Genomic DNA, 22,245 nt, shown 5'->3' with positions numbered 1-22,245 from the left:
TCCACCGATCTGGGATCGAGCCGGACTTCCAGATGTCGTTAAATATGCGGAGAAGGTGGAGTTTTCCTATTGTGGGCAGGTTCTTGAGTAGCGGATAGCTAATACCGTCAGGACCTGCTGATAGACCTTTTGTTTTTCTAAGAGCTACCTCAAATTCATGCAAACTAAAGTCGTTGTTGTAATCCGGATGTTCGTTGGTGTCAAATGAAATGTCCAAAGCTACATTGGTGCTTCCAGGAGGGCAGCTAACCGATTTGAAAGTGTCTCCAAAGGCTTCTGCGAGAAATTGAGGATCGTTGCTGAACTTATTATTGAGGAGAATGTGATATTGGCTTCGACGAGTTTCACCATTAAGTCGCTTTAATTTGTTCCACAACTGGGAGGAGGGTGTGTCCGGTTGTATTTCCTCGAGAAACTCATTCCAGCTTTTTTCTTTGGCTGATTTGACGGCAGCCCGGGCAGATGATCGCGCACTTTTGAACTCTGTCAAGGCTTCAGATTTACGAGGGTCATCATTGGGAATTCGGCGAAGGGCACGCAGTTTCTTCCGTCTCAACTTTACAGCATTTTTAACCTCGGGACCCCACCAAGGGACAGATGTTTTTCCTGGTACGCCACTCGTTCTTGGAATTGATTCAACAGCTGATTTCATGATCAAATTGGTGAAGGAGTCAACGGTAGTGGGACATGTATCAATATTATTCTCTATTTCGATTTGGTAATTGGTCCAGTTGGCTTCTTGGAGTTTCCAACGAGGGCGAGCAGTGACTTGTGGGGTTGAGCCTTCAATGGTTATGTGGATGGGAAGATGGTCGCTACCACAGTCATCATCGATGGTGTACCAGTTAAATTTTGGACCTAATACCCAGGAGACAAGGGTAAGGTCAAGGGCAGAGGTGTTTCCAGAGGAAGGATCAATGCGTGTAGGGCTACAGTTGTTGAGTGTTGTGAGATTTTTCATAACCGTGAAGTTCTCGAGAAATGAACCTTTGCGGCAAGATTGGGAACTTCCCCATGAGGTTGAATGGGCGTTAAAGTCGCCCATGATAATAACAGGGGGTGGTAGTTGTTGATTGATAATCTCGAGACCATCAACAAAATCCTGGTAGTTAATTGAGGGGGAGCAATAGATGGATATTACTGTTATTTCAAGCGGGGACTCAAGACGGACACATACATTGCTGAAGGGGGAGGAAAGCGGTATCAATTTGTATGGATGGCCAATTTTAATTGCAAGGCCAGCGCCTTGGCCGGACGGGTCAATGATGGTTGTGTAACCTTTAATTGGGTTTGATTGTTTGTTTGAATATAGAGTTTCTTGGAGGGCGAGTATTATGGGCTGATATTTGGTTGTTAGGAGTTCGATTTCAGGTAAACGTGCTTTTAATCCGCGCAGGTTCCATTGAATCGCAAAATCTATTTTATTTTTCCTGGCAGGGGTAGGTGGGTGAAGGGAGTGGTTGGGAGAATTCACGGGTTGGGAGAATGAAGCCATTTGTGTAGAATAAAGGAAAAGGTTTGTTGACTTACCGCTGCCGGGATGTGGAGGGGTTTTCGGGTGGCGTAGTTTTGACCTTAGCTGCGTTGAGTTGATTTTGTTGATTGTCCTTGGGGTGTGGGGGTTGGGTCTCGGTGTTTCGTTGGCGTTTTTTCTTTGTTGAGTTCCGTTTATTTTCCGTGATGTCTGGAAGGCTGGTTTCGCTGTTTGTTTGAGAGTCCCCGGAGGAAGCGTTCCTGGTTCGTTTTGGAGTGGTCAGGTTGGTTGCAGATGAGTAGGTAGTGTTCATGCTGGTATCGCTTGCGGTGCCTTCATCGTCGCTGGTTTGTTCTTCCTGGGCTTTCTTTGTAAACATGGCCAATTGCGCAGTAAGAAGGGCCACTTGTTTGCGAAGTTGGAGGATTTCCGATTCTTGTTTTGAGATGTTTCGTTCCTGGGTCAGGCGTTGCTGGACACTATTGGGGGCATTTTGACGGTTCCGCAGTTGTTTGATGGCTTCTCGGTGTGAGATTCCGGAGTCTGTTTTGATTTTTATAATTTCCTGCTCTTCCTTAAAAGCAGGACACGATCGGCTGTTGGTAGGATGGTTGTTCTGGCAGTTAATGCAATGGGGCTCTTTCGCGCACTTGGAGTGGGTCTCCTTTTCTCCACAGGTCATGCAGATGGGATCCTGTTTGCAGTTTTTGCTTGTGTGCCCGTACCGGCCACATTGAAGGCACAGCATAGGCCGAGAATAGTATGGTCGAGTGGGTGTCTGGATGTAACCAAATCGAACAAACCGCGGCACCACGGTTCCCTGAATGGTGAGCACCATAGTGTGTGTGGGTGAGTCTTTGCCGTCCAGCTTCGTTTGGAAGCGGTAAACGCTGATGATCCCCTGGTCCGACAGATCGCTCGCTAGTTGTTCGTTGCTTGCTCCTGCTACCTCCCGACAGGTTACAACACATTTGCATGTGTTGAGTGTCGGATGGAATGTGACTGTGACAGGGGTGGAATCGATGAGCTTGTTCATTTTCAATAGTTTTTCTGCTTGCTGAGCGGATCGCACTTTAAGCAAGTAGGCATTTCCGGTTTCTGTTGGGTTTCCTCCGTAGATTTTACCAACTGCTTGCTCGACGGATTTGGAAATGATGAACGGGTAGGTTGGAAGCTTTGCGGGAGCGACGGGTTTGAGTTGCAGAAACTGGATGACACCATTTTCACCTTTTGGGTCCATCCATTCCGGGATTCTTCTCTTGTTTGGGTTGGGAGGATGGGGCGACTGTCCCCACGGTGGGGGATTTTCCCCCATGACGACCAATTTGGGTAGCTTGAGTGACACCAGCACCAAGCGAAAGCGATGCCACAGTTGACTATTGAAATCCTTTCGAAAGGATGTCCGTGTTAGTGACTGCTGCAAACTATGGATTGACTCAGAAGATAGACGAGATATGAAACACGTCCTGTCGCGTCGGCGGTTGGGGATAAACTGAATCGCCTGAATCGGAATCGAGAAATTGTTATATCTGGAATCCCCTACGTGCACCAAGAGGATCTCGGTGAAACATTTCGAAAATTAGCCACCGCTCTTGGTTTCGATTCATGTCCCATTGCCGAGCTAAGCCGTCTTGCTAGATTTCCGATTATTCCTGGATCATCACCACCCATTCTTTGTGAGTTCGCACTCAAGAGTTCTAAAGTGAAATTCTACCAAAAATATATTGGCTCCAGAGCACTAACGCTCCGTCATATTGGTTTCGAATCGAATAACCGTATTTATTTCAACGAAAACCTTACTCTTGAAGCGCGGAATCTACGCAATGCGGCTCTTAAAATGAAAAAAGAAGGTCGAATCATAGAAAAAGTGAACACAAGAGATGGTGTTGTTCACATCAAAATCCAAAATCGCTCAGATTTGATTGCTGTTGAAAGCCAAAGTCAACTCAAAACTATCATCGAAACAAACCCTTCCTAAAAAGCTTTTCTAATCCTTCCCACCATCCTTTGATTCCTTTCCTTTATTCCTTTGACTCCTATTACCGCTCCTGAAAGTCAAAAAAAAAAACATACGCCAAAAATACCTTTCCTAGTAAAATCATTTTCCTACCCACAACATCCTCTGACTCCTATCCTAAGCTATCCGTGTATCCATTCCCCTCCTGAAAGTCATGCAGTTTTTACTGCCCACCTTGCTGTTGCTGTTGCCCTGCTGATGCTGATGTTGGTCACCGACTCCGTTGATGCTGATGGTCCCCCCAAGATGCTGCCCTGATGTTGGTTCTCATTCGGTTGCTGCTGTTGTCTGTCCGAGATTTTGACCTAAAGTTGGTCACCGATTCTATTGCTGCTGATACCACCAATCGCCCCCCGGCCCCCAAGATAAGCTGCTCTCATTCACAACCTACAAACCATTCGAACCTGAAAATCATCAAGAGAACGCAAAAACCAAACGATTATCATCATCATCTACGCTATTGGTTTTGCGCTATCATCACTATCATATATAAAACATGCCACATTCTCCTTAACAGAAAAAATAATCGAAATATATTGAAAAAAGTGATCAATCTTACCCCGGATTACGGGTAACTGACTGATGTATTTCACGTAAAGTCTAAGTGTACGATTTAAAGTCCGTCTAGAGTATATTTCTCAAGCCTGTGATGGTGAATGCTTATTAGAATATGGAATTGTCGTCAACTATAGTTTTTTTTCGAGATTTTAAATTTTCACTTTAGATGTACCGCGACCTTTATAGATTCTTGAGCTTTACCATACGGTCTGAATTGTTTAAAAGTTTGAAGTTTATTATTATTACCTGTATCACTCTGTACAGGAAAGTGACACTTTTTCAACCTTTTGTTTTTATAGACGATCCAAGTTCTCGAGCTCAGAACTCAACAACGAAAACGCTTCCCGGTGTTGTCTCACGCCTACGTGTGTAAAAATTGAAATCTGATAGTCACAAGAGGCAGCTCATCTCTGCTCATTCATTACCAAAATGCTGGTTGCTGCAGGGCCCGCAAAGATTTGGCACACTTGACATCAGCACGACACCGATTCGAATCTGGAACAGAGATCCCACCGGAAGGCTCTCGGCACACACGTGCCGGTATCAGTTTTCCCAAGTGCCGTGACGGATTCGGCCAACACAAGCCATGACCAAACAAGGTTAGAGCTGCCTGGCTTCTGCGCTTACTTCTCATGAATGGTGGGTGGTTTGGGGAATATCGATTGAATTCTGCCGTCACTGGTCATTCCGATTCTAAATAAAAATACTCCACCCGGTGCCAGTAAACACTCGATGGTTTAGCTTTAGAGCATGTTATCCGGTGAATAGGATCAACAAAATAAGTGAAAAAAGAAAACTATTGAACCGGTAAATGGAAAAGGTATTCTCATGGAAATAAATCCCATATTTCCACATCCGGGTGGTTTCCGAAAAACCAGACAACTTTTTTGCACAACAAAGTCAAGGTACCTACAAGGGTTTAACTTTATGGCCACATTCACATATGTATGTCGGTAGCTAATTCATCCGATTCCTGACCGAATGATTCGCATCGATTGTGATTCACGTCCAGGGAAAAATTCTCGGAAAATCCGGAAAACTGTCACTGCCACTGACTGACCGATGTCGTTTGATGCGCCAACAATGAAGCTTAGATTTTCAGTATATGGCTCGTGTTTCGAAACTAACTCTGGCAGAGAGTTTAATTTGTTTTAGGGAGAATATACAATGTGAGGGTTTTGAATGTATGACCATTAGCAGTCAATGGTACTTTCAGTTAATTGTTTGGTTTAAACAAACATTTGAACATTTTTCAAGTGTTTTTTTGCTATGAAAGTTTAATAAGCACAACGAACGTGTTCATTTTTATAGTTTTCTACATTAATTACGATTCCTTACAAAAAATGAGTATTGCCCTTTATAGTCCCAAGGTACAAAAGTAAATCTTTGGATTAGTAACTTGAGCTTGAGCTTGAGCTTAGATAAACCGTACATTTCAGTAGTTGCTACTCCGTGATTGACAAGAACTATCAAAATTGTATATAGATCCAAATAAATGGGGCTTGGGATTAGCTTACCATTTTCTGTGTACACGTTTCGAAGGTTCCTTATCTCATATGGTCAATAACGGCGCCGGCCACGTCCTTACGGTTCATCGGGGAAAGGGAAGGATTGTGAGTTCGACTTCCGTTGCTACTAGAGACCGAATACACCTCTAAATCTCCACGGTCGTCACAGGAAGGGTGGTTTGTTAGTTGGGAAGGTAAATATGTAAGACCTGGATTCCCTTTGGGAAGGGATGTGATCAAAGCAAAGTTAAATATTTAATGACCGTCGCGTCGCACACTGTCGAGTACATCGCGTTTTTATTTAGAGCAAATACGTCCTAACGTGGCATTGTCATACACGTACAATGCACTTGGCACCGGTGCAACTCACCGAATTTTATCACGCGTTTAAAACGAGAAGAGCAAGAACGAGAGAAAGGGAGAGGGAGAGAGAGAAAAAACGAACCAAATTTAACCTCATTAGAAATATTTAATATTGGAATTATCATACACGTACAAAACACTTTTATCGCGCGCTGTAAACCAAGAGAAAACACGTCCAAACGCGGCATTGCAATACACGTACGAAATAAACGCGGGAAAATTATCAATCACCGAACACTGTACAAGCCTACGATTTCACGGCGGGTAACCAAAAAACTCACTACTAACAACCAACGAACTTTATTTCTTTCGAATTTTTGGCAAGCTAATTAAAACTTGACAGACCTGACCTGACAGATAGGTTCACATACATTAAGCAAATTTGAATTGAAATGAAAAATATACTTATCTTAGTATCCTGTTGAGAGGCATTTTTTCTGTGGGCAACGGTATCGGGTGAAAATTCGCCACTCGACGTCATCAAAAAACCATACATCGAATTTTAATGAACTGGCAGCACAAAAATCTAGAGCTATAGTTGCGCCATCTCCATTTGAAATGAATAATGAACTTTCGAAAACTCATAACAGCGCCATCTCGTGATGAAAATCACCAAAAGTAAATCTTTGGATTAGTAACCGGGACAAACTAGAGTGTACGAAATAGTGATGTTTCTTACATACGTTTAATCAGTCCCATCGTTTAATTGCATATCAAGCAAAGTTTTTGAACGTTTAAGGAAACATGATCCTTTATTCAGGAGCCCTATAACTTTTTTGTCTAAAAAGATACGAAGTTACGATCTTCGACAAAGTTGTTCAGCGGAAAATTTCCTTAAGGAATTTTACAAATTGGCACAAAAACTATCTGCTGGCTCGGTTCCACAGAAGAATCAAAAATGATGTTGATTTTTCAGTACAAAATATTCAATTTTCCCATACAAATCTAAAAGTTCAAATTTACTCATGTAAACGTTAATTAAAAATTCTGCAAAAAATCATGGATGAGTTTTGGATCAAGACGAAGCTTTTTAGACCCCAGGGTTAGAGAAATTCGAAAATGATCCCAAATCGACTCAGTCTAATGTTCCATGCAACTGCCTTGACGTATGCTTAACATCCGTTTCTTCCATTTTCAATTAAACAATGTATATATTTATGTAGATAATCCACCATAGGTGCACGGATTTACCGCAGTTTCGCCAACGTATGCGCTGAATTGCATTCTTTAGATCAGTGGTTTTCAAACTTTTTTCACTCACCGCCCCCTTTTGCAAAATTTCCGAGCTCAATGCCCCCCTGGGCAAATTTTCAATAAATCTATTAAAAAATGAAAATCTGGATCGTTGAAAAACCATTAGCTTTTGGCTTGATGTTGTAGTAAGGCTAATCTCAAAACTCATTCAAATTTATATGAGGCTCTCAGAGCCAAAGGAATAGGGGATATTATAAGTGTAAAAATAGTCAATTTTGATTTAATAATGTCAAACGATTCTTTATATTTCAAACTATTTTTCTTCATGACTTTTCAGATTTTGAGAATTTTATTTACATACTATTTTGTCCGATATAAAAATGCTATTTTTGAAAAAATTATGGAAAAGGACCAAATATAACAACTTAAATGCGTGTTTATTCGAAATAAGGTTTTAGGCACTTATACCATTTTGGATCCAAGAGCCTCATATTGCTTCAAACCTCCAGCAAACACTTAATTCTATGTAAAGTTTCCAGGACACTTACTAAAACTGGTTAATTAGTTTGTTTTGATATCAAATCATATACCTATCTCAAATTTTGGTAATCAAAATTTTCTATTCATCATTATTTGCATTAGTGTTGAAGACTGAATTGCCTTATTGAATACAAATTAAATACTGTCAAGCCGGTAAAATAACGTAAGAATAGTATTACTTCTTGATCTTAATCTGAATTTTAATCCTGTTCATTGTTATGCAGAATTCACGGGTCTTACAGCTTAAATAAGATTCCAATAAGTGATAACCGAACAGATTAAAAGTTTATCTATGGCAAATGGCCCAATTGATTTTTAGAATCGATTGAAATAGATATGAACAAATAAGAACTTAAAATAAAAAATCTCTAATCAAAAATAATTCTTTTAAATTTTCTTTTAAAAAAAAATTCAACACTAAATCACAGATGACGCCTTTTTATACAGTTTTTTCGAAGTTATTTTTCGTTTAGCAGTTTTTTTAGACAATGCAGCTTAAAGATTATCAAGCATTGTCATCTAAAATTATTCTTGTTTTAGTGTAACCCAAAATAATTTTAAAAACAAGATCAACATGAACAGCGTAAACATAATCAGTGACAATTAGAAAAATAATATTTTAGTTAGATTTAAAAATAATTAATGAGATATTGGAACATAAATTTGCTTGCAGCTCTGTTAAATCATAGATATTTAGGTCTTCAACCTGATGTCTAGTTTTGTACCCTAATTTTATTTTTTGCATCGAACTTACTCGTTGTTAAATCAAATCTATGTACGTTGTTTTGTGATTTGTGAAAATGTGAATTACGACCTCACCGACCCCCTGAGCGCTTCCAACGCCCCCCAAATTTCAACATTGAGCTCAACGCCCCCCTGAAAGCTCTCAACGCCCCCAAGGGGGCGGTAGGGACCACTTTGAAAACCACTGCTTTAGATCATAAACTCGGCTAATCTTCAATGCAAACCACCACATACCCGATGGCCTCATGGCTTCGTGTGAACTGTCATTTAATGAATGTGTTTTTGTGTATGTGTGAGTCTTATTTGGAGAACGAGACAATCAGTTTCGCAACTGTATAAGATTCATCACATTTTCAGTGTAATGAATCTACGACAGGTATTCCGCACTCGTGTATATACCTGGCCAGCTGGCAACTGATTGAACATTCTTATTATATAGTCATTTATAAGAAAAAAAACATCTTACCTGTCAACCACTTAAGGGATTTGAACCCAAAAGTTGTCTTGCCGATACCGGGAATCGAACCCAGTACGCCTGCCATACCAACACCAGACTTGCGCCAGCCTATCCGTTAGACCACATCGGTGCTATTCTGCCATTTTCAATTAAATAATACCAAAATATTTAAAGTGTAAATGAAATTTAGCTAAAAACATAAATATGCGCATTTAGCCCGCAGGATTCGGGAATCGACTATTTTGACTAATCTATTATATAAAATTCTCTTGTAACGGTGTTTGTAGTACTACTCCTCCGAAATGACCCAAACGATTCGAATGAAATTATTTTTAGAATATTCTGTAGGCATGCGAATCGGTTTATATCGAATAAAAACAACACAAAGTCGCATCAATTGTCCGTAATAATTAAATTTGTAGTTTTTTGAATGAAATGAAAGTCATGGCTTCCATTTTTTCGAGATTTTTTTTCCTTTGGGCGGTTTGTTTTTCATCTCCAAGGTCGAGGCGTCGCGACCTGACGTCGTTGGAAGATAGTAACTATGGCATAGCATACTGATCAGTAAGAATATTTTGGCGCGTATTTCTCAACCGAGCATATTTTCAATGCAAGTGGTGGCGATATGATGCCTTGATGTGATTTTTTTTGTTCTTGATTCCTCACATGGTTATGAATGACGCCAAGATGTGACTCAGGTTGACATTTTGCTGATCGAATACAACATATAATATTTGTTTTGCCAAATTCTGAAATTGGAAAGTCAGGCATCAATTTTTAGAGATTTTCTTTTCTTCGAGGGGTTTGTTTTTGGTCTCCATGGGCGGCGCGTCGCTAGCAAACGTCGTTGCAAGATAATAGTAACCAAAGCATACTGTTCATTGATCGCTGGAAAAATTTAAAAATTAGGCGCCTTTTTCTCAACCAAGAACCTATATTTCTTATGCACGTGGGGGCGATATGCAACCAAGATGTGTTTTTTTTCTTGCTTATTTGTACACAGCACATGATAATAAATGACGCCTAGATGTGACACGGATTGATATTTTATCGATCGAATCAAAACCATATAAACGATTTCAAATATTAAAACAATTTTTAATTCGTGTTAATTTAAGTAGTAAATTGTTGTCCAAAAGGTATAAATTTGGAATTGATAAATATAAAATAATGACACTTTTTGAACGTTTGAAAATAAGAAATTGGGAAGCTTTACTTTCAATTTCGTATAATCCGATACGCCTAGAACGCTGGGCACATTAACTGAACGAGAGTCTGTTCTTTGAAATAGATTAGATAGGATTGAAGTTTTTAAAGGCCGAATGAACTTTTTGATTTATTGCAAACGTAAGTTGAAGTTATCAATAAAATAATCTACTTTTCTATAACAAAAAGTGAGGATATGAATTTTCCGGAAGAATTTTCAATTAAGAAAGTAAACTAGAGCAAGTGCAAACTTTCAACTTTTACGAAAAGTGTATACATTAATTCATCATCTAAAAATTGTTGGGCTCAAAAAAAAACTATCTGATTAAATAAACTCAACTCTTTTTTTTTTTTAAATCATTCATCAAAAAACTGTTTACACGTTTACTGTTTGTTTACTCACAATTCAAGTACGAACTTAACATGAAAAGTATGTTTTTGTTTAACATATTTTGGCTACATAGAAGAGACTTTTGATTCAATTTTTTGTTGAATAGTTTTTTTATGATTGATATTCCAGGGGCAGCAGATTTTTATGATGAACTTTTAATATGACCTGAAAACGCGAAAAAATTATTATAAAGGTCTTTGTAAATCAAGGTCTTTTGGTTGAACAGCATTCAGTGAAATTGAAGTACCAAGCATTATTTTATTCCGGAGAAAACTTAGTATATATCAATGAAAGTTGATAAAACAGACAAACAAGAACAACTATTAAATTCATTTTAAAGTCTTTTCACTGACGCATCTGAAAAAGACCTATGTGTTATCACTTGCCCCAATAAATGATACAAATGTATACTTCGATATTTCTTTTTGTCAACATAACCAAAATTTTTTTTTGAAAATATGAATTTTTTTCAGAAAACATGAAAGTTGAACTGTGATGATATTCGTTTGCATTTGCCCCTATGTTTCATTTTTGAAATGAACTCACGAAACCATCAAAGCCTGAACATTTCGATCTATTAAATTTTAAAAAATCTGCTTTTCAATTAATTTTATTAATCTTAAAAATACTACATAATCCTAAATGAAATCAAATGAACTAATTTGCATTTTTTGCTTGAATTAAAAAAAAGTAATTTGCAGTTAACAAAATCGTCAGATTTAATGCCATGACAAATGCTGTTTGGGAACATTTTAAGTTGAAATGTGTAAAGTCTATAACTTAAGTATCAGGCGAAACTATTTGGAAATGATTTTGGTGAAAATATGGATTTTAATTCAAACTGCTTTGAAGCATGAGGATGATGAAAAAAAGCTGTTTGAAAATGGTTAGTCAAAAATCTTTTCTTATGTATTTCAATTATTCAGCTCTTAAAAATACACCACCTAATTGGGAGCTGAAAGCGCTGCGTTAGGCAAAATATTCGGAAAATACTTCAAAAATTTTCCGAAGATTCATAAGCAATATATTCCAATAAATGAGATACTTTTTATTTCGGTTTAAACCTTATTGTGAACTCGAACAAAACGGAATAAATCACTAAATGGAATACAGCAAATGGAACATACATATTATCAACATACAGTTATTTATGGAACAAGTAACAAAAATTGGATTTTAAAAGACCCGTTGAGTTAAAATTCTATGGTTTAATTTTGATAGAATTAAGCGGGACGATTCGAGTAAAGGGAAAGAAGAGAAATGTAAAAAAAAACTAGGAAAAATTGAAAATGGACGCCAAGTTTAACATGGTAAGACGAAGTTTACCGGGTCTGCTAGTTTTATTATAAAATTATTTTCACAAAAACTGTAAGAGATTTTATCAGAAAAATTGCTCTAACGCATATGAAACAGATGTCCACTCATGTGCATATAGTTTTCAGACTCCTATCTATTGGAATATGGGAGAAAATGAATACTTTCCTTAATAAAGGGTGATACGGTCAAAATTTGGTCAAGGGAAAACGCGTGTAAATCGGTGAAATCGTTTATTTGAAAAATCAAATTAAATTTCTTTTTCAAGTTTAATAAATATAAAATTCAGAAAAAATATTCAGTTAGGCTTCCGCTTTTCCAAATCCGAATTGCCGGGCCTTACGCTTAACCCCTGCCATCAGATTTTGTACAGCCACCTTGTCCACCTTCTTCGCCGCAGAAAGCCAGTTTGCCTTGAACTGCTGCTCGTCCTAAGCAGTTTTTTTGGTCTTGTTTAGGTTCCGCTTGACAATAGCCCAGTATTTCTCAATTGGGCGGAGCTCTGGCGTGTTGGGAGGGTTCTTGTCCTTGGGAACCACCTGCACGTTGTAGGCGGCGTACCACTTCATGGCCTTTTTACCGTAATGGCAAGATGCCAAATCCGACCAAAACAGTACGGAACAACAGTGTTTCTTCAGGAAAGGCAGCAGACGTTTATTCAAACACTCTTTCACGTAAATTTCTTGGTTGACAGTCCCGGAAGCTATGAAAATGCTGCATTTCAAGCCACAGGTACAGATGGCATGCCATACCAGATATTTCTTCGCGAACTTTGACAGTTTCATGTGCTTGAAAATATCTGCTACCTTTCCCCTTCCTTTTGCCGTATAAAACTTCTGTCCCGGAAGCTGCTTGTAGTCGGCTTTGACGTAGGTTTCGTCGTCCATTACCACGCAGTCAAACTTCGTGGTCGTGTACAGTCTCCGGGATCGCGCTTTGGCCGTCGTATTTTGTTTATCATCGCGATTTGGATTCACTACCTTCTTGTAAGTCGATAGTCCGGCTCGTTTTTTGGCTCGATGTATGGTTGTAGACGATACACCCAGCTTATTTTCGGCATCTCGGAGAGAGAGGTTAGGGTTTCGCTTGAAACTACCGGCAACTCTCTTTGTCGTCTCAGCGGCTTCCGGTTTTCGATTTCCCCCCGATCCAGACTTCCTGGCTGTCGACAAACATTCCCTGTAAGATTCGCGTCCGTCCTTCTCCGTAGTCAGCAACTTAATCCCCGATCGAGTGGCGGGCTACCTGACAGCTCGCCCGTCAGCAAGCCAAGGTATGTGTATATGCTGGTGGTAGCAATATGACATAATACAAGGTAGATATGGCAAGGTGTGCAGAGAACTATTCCAATCCTGAATAATAATCAATACACTACAATCCCTCCTTTGAAATAAAAATGCAAAATAGTTTAACGATTAGAGATTTATTTAATAATGTTCCAAAATCTGAAAATCAATGCGGAACATAGTCTTGGTACTTCGACGGTGCATTCCTTCGTCGTGTAGTTGAAGGTCTTAGGGAAGATGCTGTCTCCGATGGTGTGTTTTCTGTTTCCGTCATAGGTCCGGATTCATGTTGAGCCGTTGCCGGCATAAGATCCGGAACTTCTCGTAGTTCATCGCTGTGAGTCTCCTGTATGGTTTCTTGGTCCTCGATCTTCTTCAGGTGCGCCGAACTACGCCTGTATTGTTTACCAGTGAGCTTTGACTGTATAAGGGTATCAGTCCCCTCTTTACGCTGAACTACGAACTCTTCGTTCGAAAACTCTGTGTCCAATTTATTCGCTTTGCGCATCCGTTTAGCGAGTACAACATCCCCCTGTCGTATATCGCTTTCTTTTGCATGCCGCTTTCTGTCACTATACTCTCTCCCCTTTTCTTTGACGAGAGCATCTCTCTCGCGCACTTCTCCGTCTTCAGGAAAGTTTGAAATGGTCGGTAGTTTGCTTTTGATCGGGCGTCCAAACATCAACTCTCCTGGAGATTTTCCTGTGGTTGGATGCTTGGAGGAATGATATGTTAGTAAATACAGCCGTAGCTCGTTTCTCCAATCCTTCCCGAGTTCCTGTGAGATACGAAGGCGTTTTAAAATCGACCGATTTTGCCTTTCTACCTCTCCGTTGGATTGAGGCCAGTAGGGTATGGTGTTCAGCAGCTTAATTCCGTTAGTCGAACAAAACTCCCGAAATTCCTCACAATCCGAACTAATCTGTGGCGCGTTATCGGCCTTCAAGAAGGATGGAATGCCATACCGACTAAACATGATCATTAACTCCCGCATAACATCTTTCGTAGTCGTTGTTTCCATTTCAACTACCTCTATGTACCGGCTGTAGCAGTCAACTACAACCAACGAGTGTTGTCCCTCAGGTAGTTGACCTAAAAAATCAAGCGCTAGAGTTTGCCAAGGGGATGTAGGAAGACGACTACGATTCATCGGCTCTGGTGGTTCTGGTGCAGCAACTAATGCACAGCCTCTGCAGCGCTTGACGAATCGTTCCACTGCCTGGTCCATTTTGGGCCACCACACGTTGGATCTCAGGTGCCCCTTCATCATCACGATACCGGGATGGCCTTCGTGAGCTGTTGTTAGTACTTTTTCCCTCAATGAAACAGGTATAACGATTCGGTCGCTTCGTAGCAGCACTCCTTGGAAGCTGCACAACTCATTGGCAACTACCCTGTACTCTACAGGCAAGTTCTGTAGATTGCCATCCTTTAGAATATCTAAAACCTCAAGAATCTCGTTGTCGGCCTCTGAAGCCTTCAATATTTCGTTCCATGTAAGTGCTGCACAATTAGCTGATTGCATGGCTACTTCACGAACGAATATTTCCTCCGCAGGATCGAAAGGTTTCGGCTCTTGGACAGCTAAGCGAGACAGAGGATCAGCTATGTTTTTATCACCAGAGACGTGTACGATGTAGTAGTCGAATGTTTGCAGTCGCAGGACCCAGCGTTCTATGCGTGCGCAAGGTCTTGAGCGCTTAGAAAACAGAAGTTCAAGAACCTTACAGTCAGTCATAATGTCAAACTTCTTTCCAAGTAGATAGTACTGGAAGCGTTCCACGCTCCAAACGACGGCTAACGCTTCCTTTTCAGTTTGACAGTACCGTCGTTCGGTTTCTGTTAAGGATTTGGATGAAAAGCTGATGACGCGTTGCTTATTTTCATGGTCGAATTGGAGTAGAACAGCTCCTAGCCCAGAAGGGCTGGCATCGGCAACAACAGCTGTATGGTCTTCTACTCGATAGAATCCTAAAATACTCACGTTACTCAGTGCAGTTTTGATTGCTTGAAAAGAATCGGATTCTCTTGTACCCCATTCGAATTTAGTACTCTTGACCAAAAGTTTGCGCAACGGTTCATCAATAGTAGCAAGGTGTGGGATAAATCTATTCAGATAATTTGCTAAGCCGAGAAAGCTACGTACCTCTGCTTCATTCTGAGGCTCGCGGAATGACATTAGGGCTGCTACTTTCGCCTCGGAAGGCCTAATTCCCTGTTTGGAGATGTGATACCCCAAGAATTCCAATTCGTCCACGCGCAGCTGACATTTTTCCCATTTGAGCTCAACTTCCCTATCCTTCAATCTAGAAAGAACCTAGAAACAAAACACTAACTAAGACCCAGTTCTATTTATTGCATGACGATAGGAGTTAAGTTCGAGAAATTCAGTTTATTTTATATAAGGATTAAAAAAAAACAAGAAACAAAGCTTTATCAATAATCAGCAGATCAATGTACCTTCTCAAGACGATTATCATGTTCTTCGACGTCCTTTCCCTCGACGATGATGTCATCGAGGTACCAATAGGTGCCGCTACAGTCTGCCAACATCTCGTCCATCGCTTTTTGGAAAAGCTCTGGTGCCGTTACCAAGCCAAACGGCAATCGCTTAAAGCGGAATAGTCCTCGGTTGGTCATAAAAGTTGTAACGTCTCGAGAATCTTCTGCTAGTTCGATTTGCAGAAACGCCTCACGAATATCTAGCTTGCTCCAAACAGATCCTCTTCCCAATCGCGCAATGTAGTCCTCAACGACAGGCATCGGGTGATGCTCGCGGAGAACAGCCTCGTTCACTCGCCGAAGATCAACGCACAATCGCGGTTCGCCGTTTGCTTTTCCTACGACAACCAGAGGAGATACCCAGCTGGTGGGACCCTTTTTGACCTCGATGATATCACGCTTCAGTAATTCATCGATTTTCTTGGCGACAGCCTCCTCCAACGGCAAAGGAATCCGGCGCATAGGTTGAAATACCGGAACAGCTTCGGGGTCCATGTGAATGTAAGCCTTGATTCCCTTGATTTTTCCGAATGGACGCGCAGAAATCTCGACACGATTAACGGGCAGTCCTACATGCAACACTCCAAGTTGCTTTGCCGTCAAGTCCCCGAGCAGGCACCGTTGACCGCCTTTAACGACGAGAAATTCAGCTTGAACGGTCTTAACACCCACTGATATGTCCGCAACGAAGGATCCCAAAATGGTCAGAGGATTGTTGCTTCCATAGGCCCGCAGCACCCGATTGCTTCCTTTCTTTGAAGAATACACCGCAACGTTGTCCTTTTTCATTTTCGTCCACACCACCTCACTAATCAAGTTGGCATCAGCGCCAGAATCAACCAACATCTGCGTTGGGATACCACCGACGACGCAGGTAAGCACATTCGATTCGTTACCTGAGTAAAAGGCGTAGTACACCTTATCCGGCGTAGAGTTTTCTTGGTATTCGTCCTCAAGTGGCTCGACACGTGGAGCGTTGTCCGTGCTGACGGTTTCAATCACCCGAACCTTCTTCTCCGAGGGTCCTGTGCGCAGCGACTTCCGTTTACGACATTGCTTCTCGAAATGGCCGTATGTTTTACAGTTGCGGCATTCTTTACCCCGTGCTGGGCATTTTAAAGCAGTTGAAAAATGTCCAGTACGGCCACAATTGAAACATGTCTTTATCTGCCACGTGTTGTTGGTGTCATTGCTGGGAGCTGCGCGGTGGTCTCGAGATTGTGGATGGACACGGAATATTTTCTCTCCTGAGTGAGATGCCGACTGGGTCGAAGTAATCTCAACCATCTGCTGATCCACGCTTTCTTGGGTCATACCAATCGCTTCAATGTCCGCGAAGGGTAAATCCTTTAAAACAAATAAACCTAACCATTAAACCAGTCTGATTCATAAAAAAAAACATCAGAAACAAACCTTTAGCAAAATCATCCTGCGTACTTCATTTGAAGAGCATCCTTCGACCACAGCGTCGGTAAGATAAATGTCCTTCAAGACTTCTTCGATCTCGGCTCCGTATTTCTCAAATCCGCATTCGGCAGCTTGCTGCTTGAGTCGAATGATATAGTCCGCAAACCTCTCACCAGGGTTCTGCTTCATCAGCCGGAGCTTTCTGCGTTCGGAGGTACTTTGATGCCGTGGCTCGAAAAATTCATCGAGTTTCTCCACCGCCACATCGTACCATCGTGGAACAAGTGCTACCAGTGGGACGTGGTCGTGGTCTTTAAGGTTCTTGAATACCGACTGCAAGGCAGTGCCGCCCAGGTGGAGCAACTTCGCACGCATAACCTTTTGATCGGTTATATCATAGGCAGCAAAGTAACACTCTAGGGACTCCTTCCACGCTTTCCACTCCCGAGCAAGCTTTCCCGTTTCGATCCTATCGCAACGAAAGGGTGGAACAGCTCGCGATTCCTCCATCTGGAATAACAAAAACAAAACTTTACTCAACACATTCATTTAAAAGTAAATGTGAATCTAACTCCGATTAATTCCAACGTGAATTAACCCCAAATATGACGCCTGGAGGAAAAGAAAACATGCTTGGGACTATCCTGCACAGAGCAAAGTTTTCTTTGACATAACCTCACTCTTGAAAATCAAGCTTTGCGTCCCGTCATTCAATCTGAATCCTTCCGATTCTGAATCGACATCAGGGAAATCCCAAGATTTCCGCTTACTCCTTGAGAATTTCCACATTCTCTCGAACTTTGCCCCCAGGAGAATTCTAAGAAATTCTCGCTATTCATACAGGGGGAATCCTTATGATTCCCGCCAACGCCATGAGAACCACTTTGGTTCTCGCAAAGTTCGACCCACGGAAAATCCTACTTGATTCTCGCGTTTAAACACACTATTCAAGTTAGCACCAGTCGCTCACTTTTCTAGCAAAAGTTTCCTCATTCTCCCTTGTGTCTTTCCTCACAAGAAGAGTTTTCCACGGGATGTATATTTACCTCTAATTTCCTCGATTTTTCCAATCGTCGCCAGTTGTAAGATTCGCGTCCGTCCTTCTCCGTAGTCAGCAACTTAATCCCCGATCGAGTGGCGGGCTACCTGACAGCTCGCCCGTCAGCAAGCCAAGGTATGTGTATATGCTGGTGGTAGCAATATGACATAATACAAGGTAGATATGGCAAGGTGTGCAGAGAACTATTCCAATCCTGAATAATAATCAATACACTACATTCCCCAAAAACTTTAATTACATTTGTAACGGTTGATTTGGCAACTTTCAGCGATTTTGCCAGCTTTGCGTGCGAGTAGCTCGGATTTTCGCGATGCGCGAGCGAAATTTTGATACGCTGCTTCCTTGGACGGCATTTTGACAACTGAGGAGTGAATTCCAAAATCAAAATAGGAGCAACATTCTACACACACACACCTTCAAAATGAGGGGTGTTCAGTAGACCGCTGCAAAAACTAACTTTTTGCTCCCATGTGTTTTTCCGATTCCTTTTTGCTCTCCAATCATCTGTGTTAAATATAAGATGATTTGGTTCATCCCTGAATTAGCGCAACGGTTTTTAAATTTGTATGGAAATTAGTATGGGGAAAGTTTTTTTCTAGATAAAAATCGCTAGGGAAACGATTTAGAGTTTTATGCAAAAAATAACTTCTTCATTGGGTTACTGTATTCTTAAACTTAAATTTTTACTAAGGTTACTTTCAGCTAGATGCTACCAGAAAAAAGTTAAAGCAATCTGTAAAATAAAAATCATTCATAGTAGATAAACAGTCAAAACTGTCAGCAGCACTGGAATCATGAACTTGCATGCAATTTTCCTAGCTAAATACTTGAATACAAGCTACTGCGTGGCATACACAAAGTCATTTTAAATCGGGTAACGCAGATAGAAAAAAAAACTACAGCACTATGTAGAAAGTAAGATACAAACTTTTTGAGATTATTGAAGATATATGGTGATAGATGTGGTGAAACGTTCCCGAAATTCACAACCAAGTTGAAAAATAAGATAAAGTTACGCATGTGGTATACCTATTCATTCCGCGGGCGGTTAAATGACGGTAAACACTTTCCCCTAAAACTCTCTTGTTTCTCGACCGATTTCTACAAAGTTTATAGTTTTGGAAAGCGCGTAATGTGACGAATTTCAACTACAATTATTTTTCTCAAAGTTCATCAAAGTCGAAGAAAAAAATTCGTAAAACAGGATTCGGGAAAGGCTCTAAATCAGTTATTAAGGACTCGAAAAGAATTTCACTCAGTGCCTAAGAACGTTGCGATCCAGTGCAAAGCCAATTCTAGGTGCTAGAATAGTCTCAAAAAAGGCAGATTGATAAAAAGTTAAAAAAGAAACAGCTGACTTTGAAAAGTCGTCATAAATTCTGTGTTTCATGTTTTAGAAATCTAAAGATGCCAAAATGTCACAAATTACGTCAAATTTCCATTTCACTTTACACAAATTTTCTAATGAAACGGGAACAGCTTTGGCGTTTGATTTATTAAAAATTACGGTTTACCAGTTTTTTACATTTTAGTGGCCATGATCTTAAGAAATTTTCAAAAAATATTTCCATATGTGTAACATATAGCTTCTAACTTCAGCGTTCTCAGGCACTAAGTAATTTTTTTTTGCGAGTACTTAATAACTGATTTATAGCCTTTTCCCGAAGCCTGTTTTTTCGATTGTTTTTTTCTTCGACTTTGAATAACTTTGAGAAAAATAATTGAAGTTAAATTTTGTCTGATAACTGTATTTGAGTCAATTCACGAGCTTTCCAAAATTATAAACTTTGTAGAAATCGGTCGAGAAACAAGAGAGTTTAAGCGGAAGAGGTGTTTGCTGTCATTTGACCGCTCGCGGTATGAACAGGTACACAAAAAATGTCGATATGTTTAGTGTTAAATTTGCAATTGATCATCTGAACTTCATTTTTGTGTAAATTTAACACAATACATACAGTTTTTGTCAATTAATGATTGAAAACACGATAAATAACGCATTTTTTTTAGAATAAATCAACTTAATTTATGGTTTCGGACCTGGTTATAACATTTAATAAAAATCATTTCATGTGGATTCTGTGAGTTAGTTAAAGCAAATGATTCAAGAGGTTGTTTACCGAAATCGACTGAAAATTATATAAGTTATGATTGTTTTACTGTAATAATGATGCTTTTTCTCTAAATAATACCACCATAGTGTAAAGTAAAGTAACTAAACTTAGTTTATGAAGAATTCAACATTGTAAATCTTCACCTGTAAAACGGACTGACTTTGGACTGATTTCTGACCGATTTTGGACCGATTCGGGACCGTTCCTTCGATCTGGGAAGGAATAACTTGCATGCAAGTTTTCAGCCAGCGATGCCATGAGTGAAGCAAACTCGTCTGAGTTTTTGATAAATCTTTTCTAAATTCCAAATATCTTTGTTGTGTTACAACTAAGCATCATAGTACCTGCACATCATTTGTAGAGATTAATTCGAGGAGTAGTATTCAGCCTTTTTTTTATTTCTCCGAAGTTTCTGTAAATCTGTAACGATTTTGAATAAAAAAAAATTGATTCTCCATGTAATTCTCCATACAAAATTAAAACTCGTTGCGCTAAATCAGGACTCAATGTATCGCTTCCAAACTTTACGGAGATTTTTGTGTGTGAAAATACCATCAAAAAATGGTATGGGAGTTATAATAACTCATAAATTTCATATTTCCCATACAAAGCCTGCAGCGGTCTAGTGTTCAGGTTTTTTCAATGCAAAATTGAAAGAAATACGTCAAGTTGATATTGACCAAATTTTGACCGTATCACCCTTTATGCGCATTTAACCCGCCTCGCCTAATGTATTTTTTCACTATTTCCCAAGGGGCTGAAGAAAGCAAACATTTCCGTACCAAGTTTTCAGTCAAGAAACCCGCAGGAAGAAGAAAATTCAAACGAGTGAAACACGTATATGGGCAACATGGCCGTCTTCATTGCAACAATTTTAACCATAAGCAATTTTTTAATAATCCTTAAAATGATATCTGCGGCTCTGGAATGTCAATCAAAGGGATCTTTGGTAACATTAATAAATTATGGTTGGGCACAAATTGCCGAGTTTTCAGGATAATCCTTGTTAAAATTGATTCAAAATCTGCAGTATGTCAACAACAGATAAGTTTGGCAACCAAAATGTTACCCTATTTCAAGTCTGTTATGGGGTGAAGTGTTTAATTTCGGGAACCACACTGACGTTCTGGTACCAAAAATTTGGTACGATGCGTTTGTATGCGATTTGACAGCTGGTTCAGTCCTCTGCTATTTCCAAGTGTCGATAAATTATTTTAATTTCCTAATATAAGGTTGCCAGATTGCCCGGTTTTATCCGGGTTTTCCCGGATATTTAAAACTAAATTTGAGAACAGTCCGGCCCGGCCCGGTTGCCCGTATTTCATTGAAAAATGCCCGGATTTTGCCCGAATTTATTCACTTTATTTGCCAAATTAAACAATAAAAACACAACAAAAACCTACAAAACGAAATATTTTGAGCAAGTTTTATAAAAATAAATTATGAAAGGTTTTTTGGAAGCCTAAAATACGGTTCAATATCTATCGATGAGTTTTGATGAAAAAAGATTTTTTTAAATTTTTTTTTCTTGATTTTTGTTGAGGAACTTTTGAGTTTTGACAAAATTAGCCCGGATATTGCCCGGATTTATGGTCGTCAATTTGAAATCGAACGCCCGGATTTTGCCAGGTTTTTATATAAAAATTGCCCGGTTTGTCCGGCCCGGATACCTGCTGAAAAAAATCTGGCAACCTTATATCATTGCTAATTAATTTGAATGTTTGTGAATGTTCATTCATTAATTAGTCGTTTTGCTAATTTATTGATGTTGTAGGAACCACATTAAGGGAAACAACCTACGTAACCAGTCGCATTCTTACTTAATCGTGTGCATTCAAAGTTAAATTTGGCTGAATGAAAGGAACTCGAGAGAAACTAGGGGGGGGGAGACTGAAATTTGCCCGATCATTTTTGTATCCTTTTCAGGGCTGTTCGAGTCACTTTTTAGTGACTTGGTCACTTTTTTCTGGTCAGTCACTAAAAAGTCACTTTTTTCATCATTTGGTCACTAAAGTCACTATTTTCCGAAAAATGGTCACTTTTATCACCGAAAGTCACTTTTTACCGAAAAAAATTAATGAAAGAGTAATTTGAATTGCGCCTGTTCATAGTA

At 39.9% G+C, this 22,245-nt stretch overlaps 1 protein-coding gene across 1 annotated transcript; it reads right to left on the bottom strand.

The window, feature by feature from the left end:
* Positions 1–12,975: 12,975 nt before the first annotated feature.
* LOC129738800 (uncharacterized protein K02A2.6-like) lies at positions 12,976–18,195 on the bottom strand. The gene is made up of 4 exons (XM_055730099.1): positions 18,008–18,195; positions 16,968–17,471; positions 15,513–16,901; positions 12,976–15,369 (listed from the first exon to the last, which is right to left on the bottom strand). Exons 2-4 carry the CDS (start codon positions 17,469–17,471, stop codon positions 13,219–13,221), a joined length of 4,044 nt encoding a protein of 1,347 aa, XP_055586074.1. The 5' UTR covers positions 18,008–18,195; the 3' UTR covers positions 12,976–13,218.
* Positions 18,196–22,245: the final 4,050 nt, after the last annotated feature.

The sequence above is a fragment of the Uranotaenia lowii genome, chromosome 1, assembly GCF_029784155.1.
Source record: "Uranotaenia lowii strain MFRU-FL chromosome 1, ASM2978415v1, whole genome shotgun sequence".
NCBI classification, from domain to species: domain Eukaryota; kingdom Metazoa; phylum Arthropoda; class Insecta; order Diptera; family Culicidae; genus Uranotaenia; species Uranotaenia lowii.
Note: the sequence above shows the minus strand (reverse complement) of the source record. Positions and strands in the feature narration are given on the sequence as shown.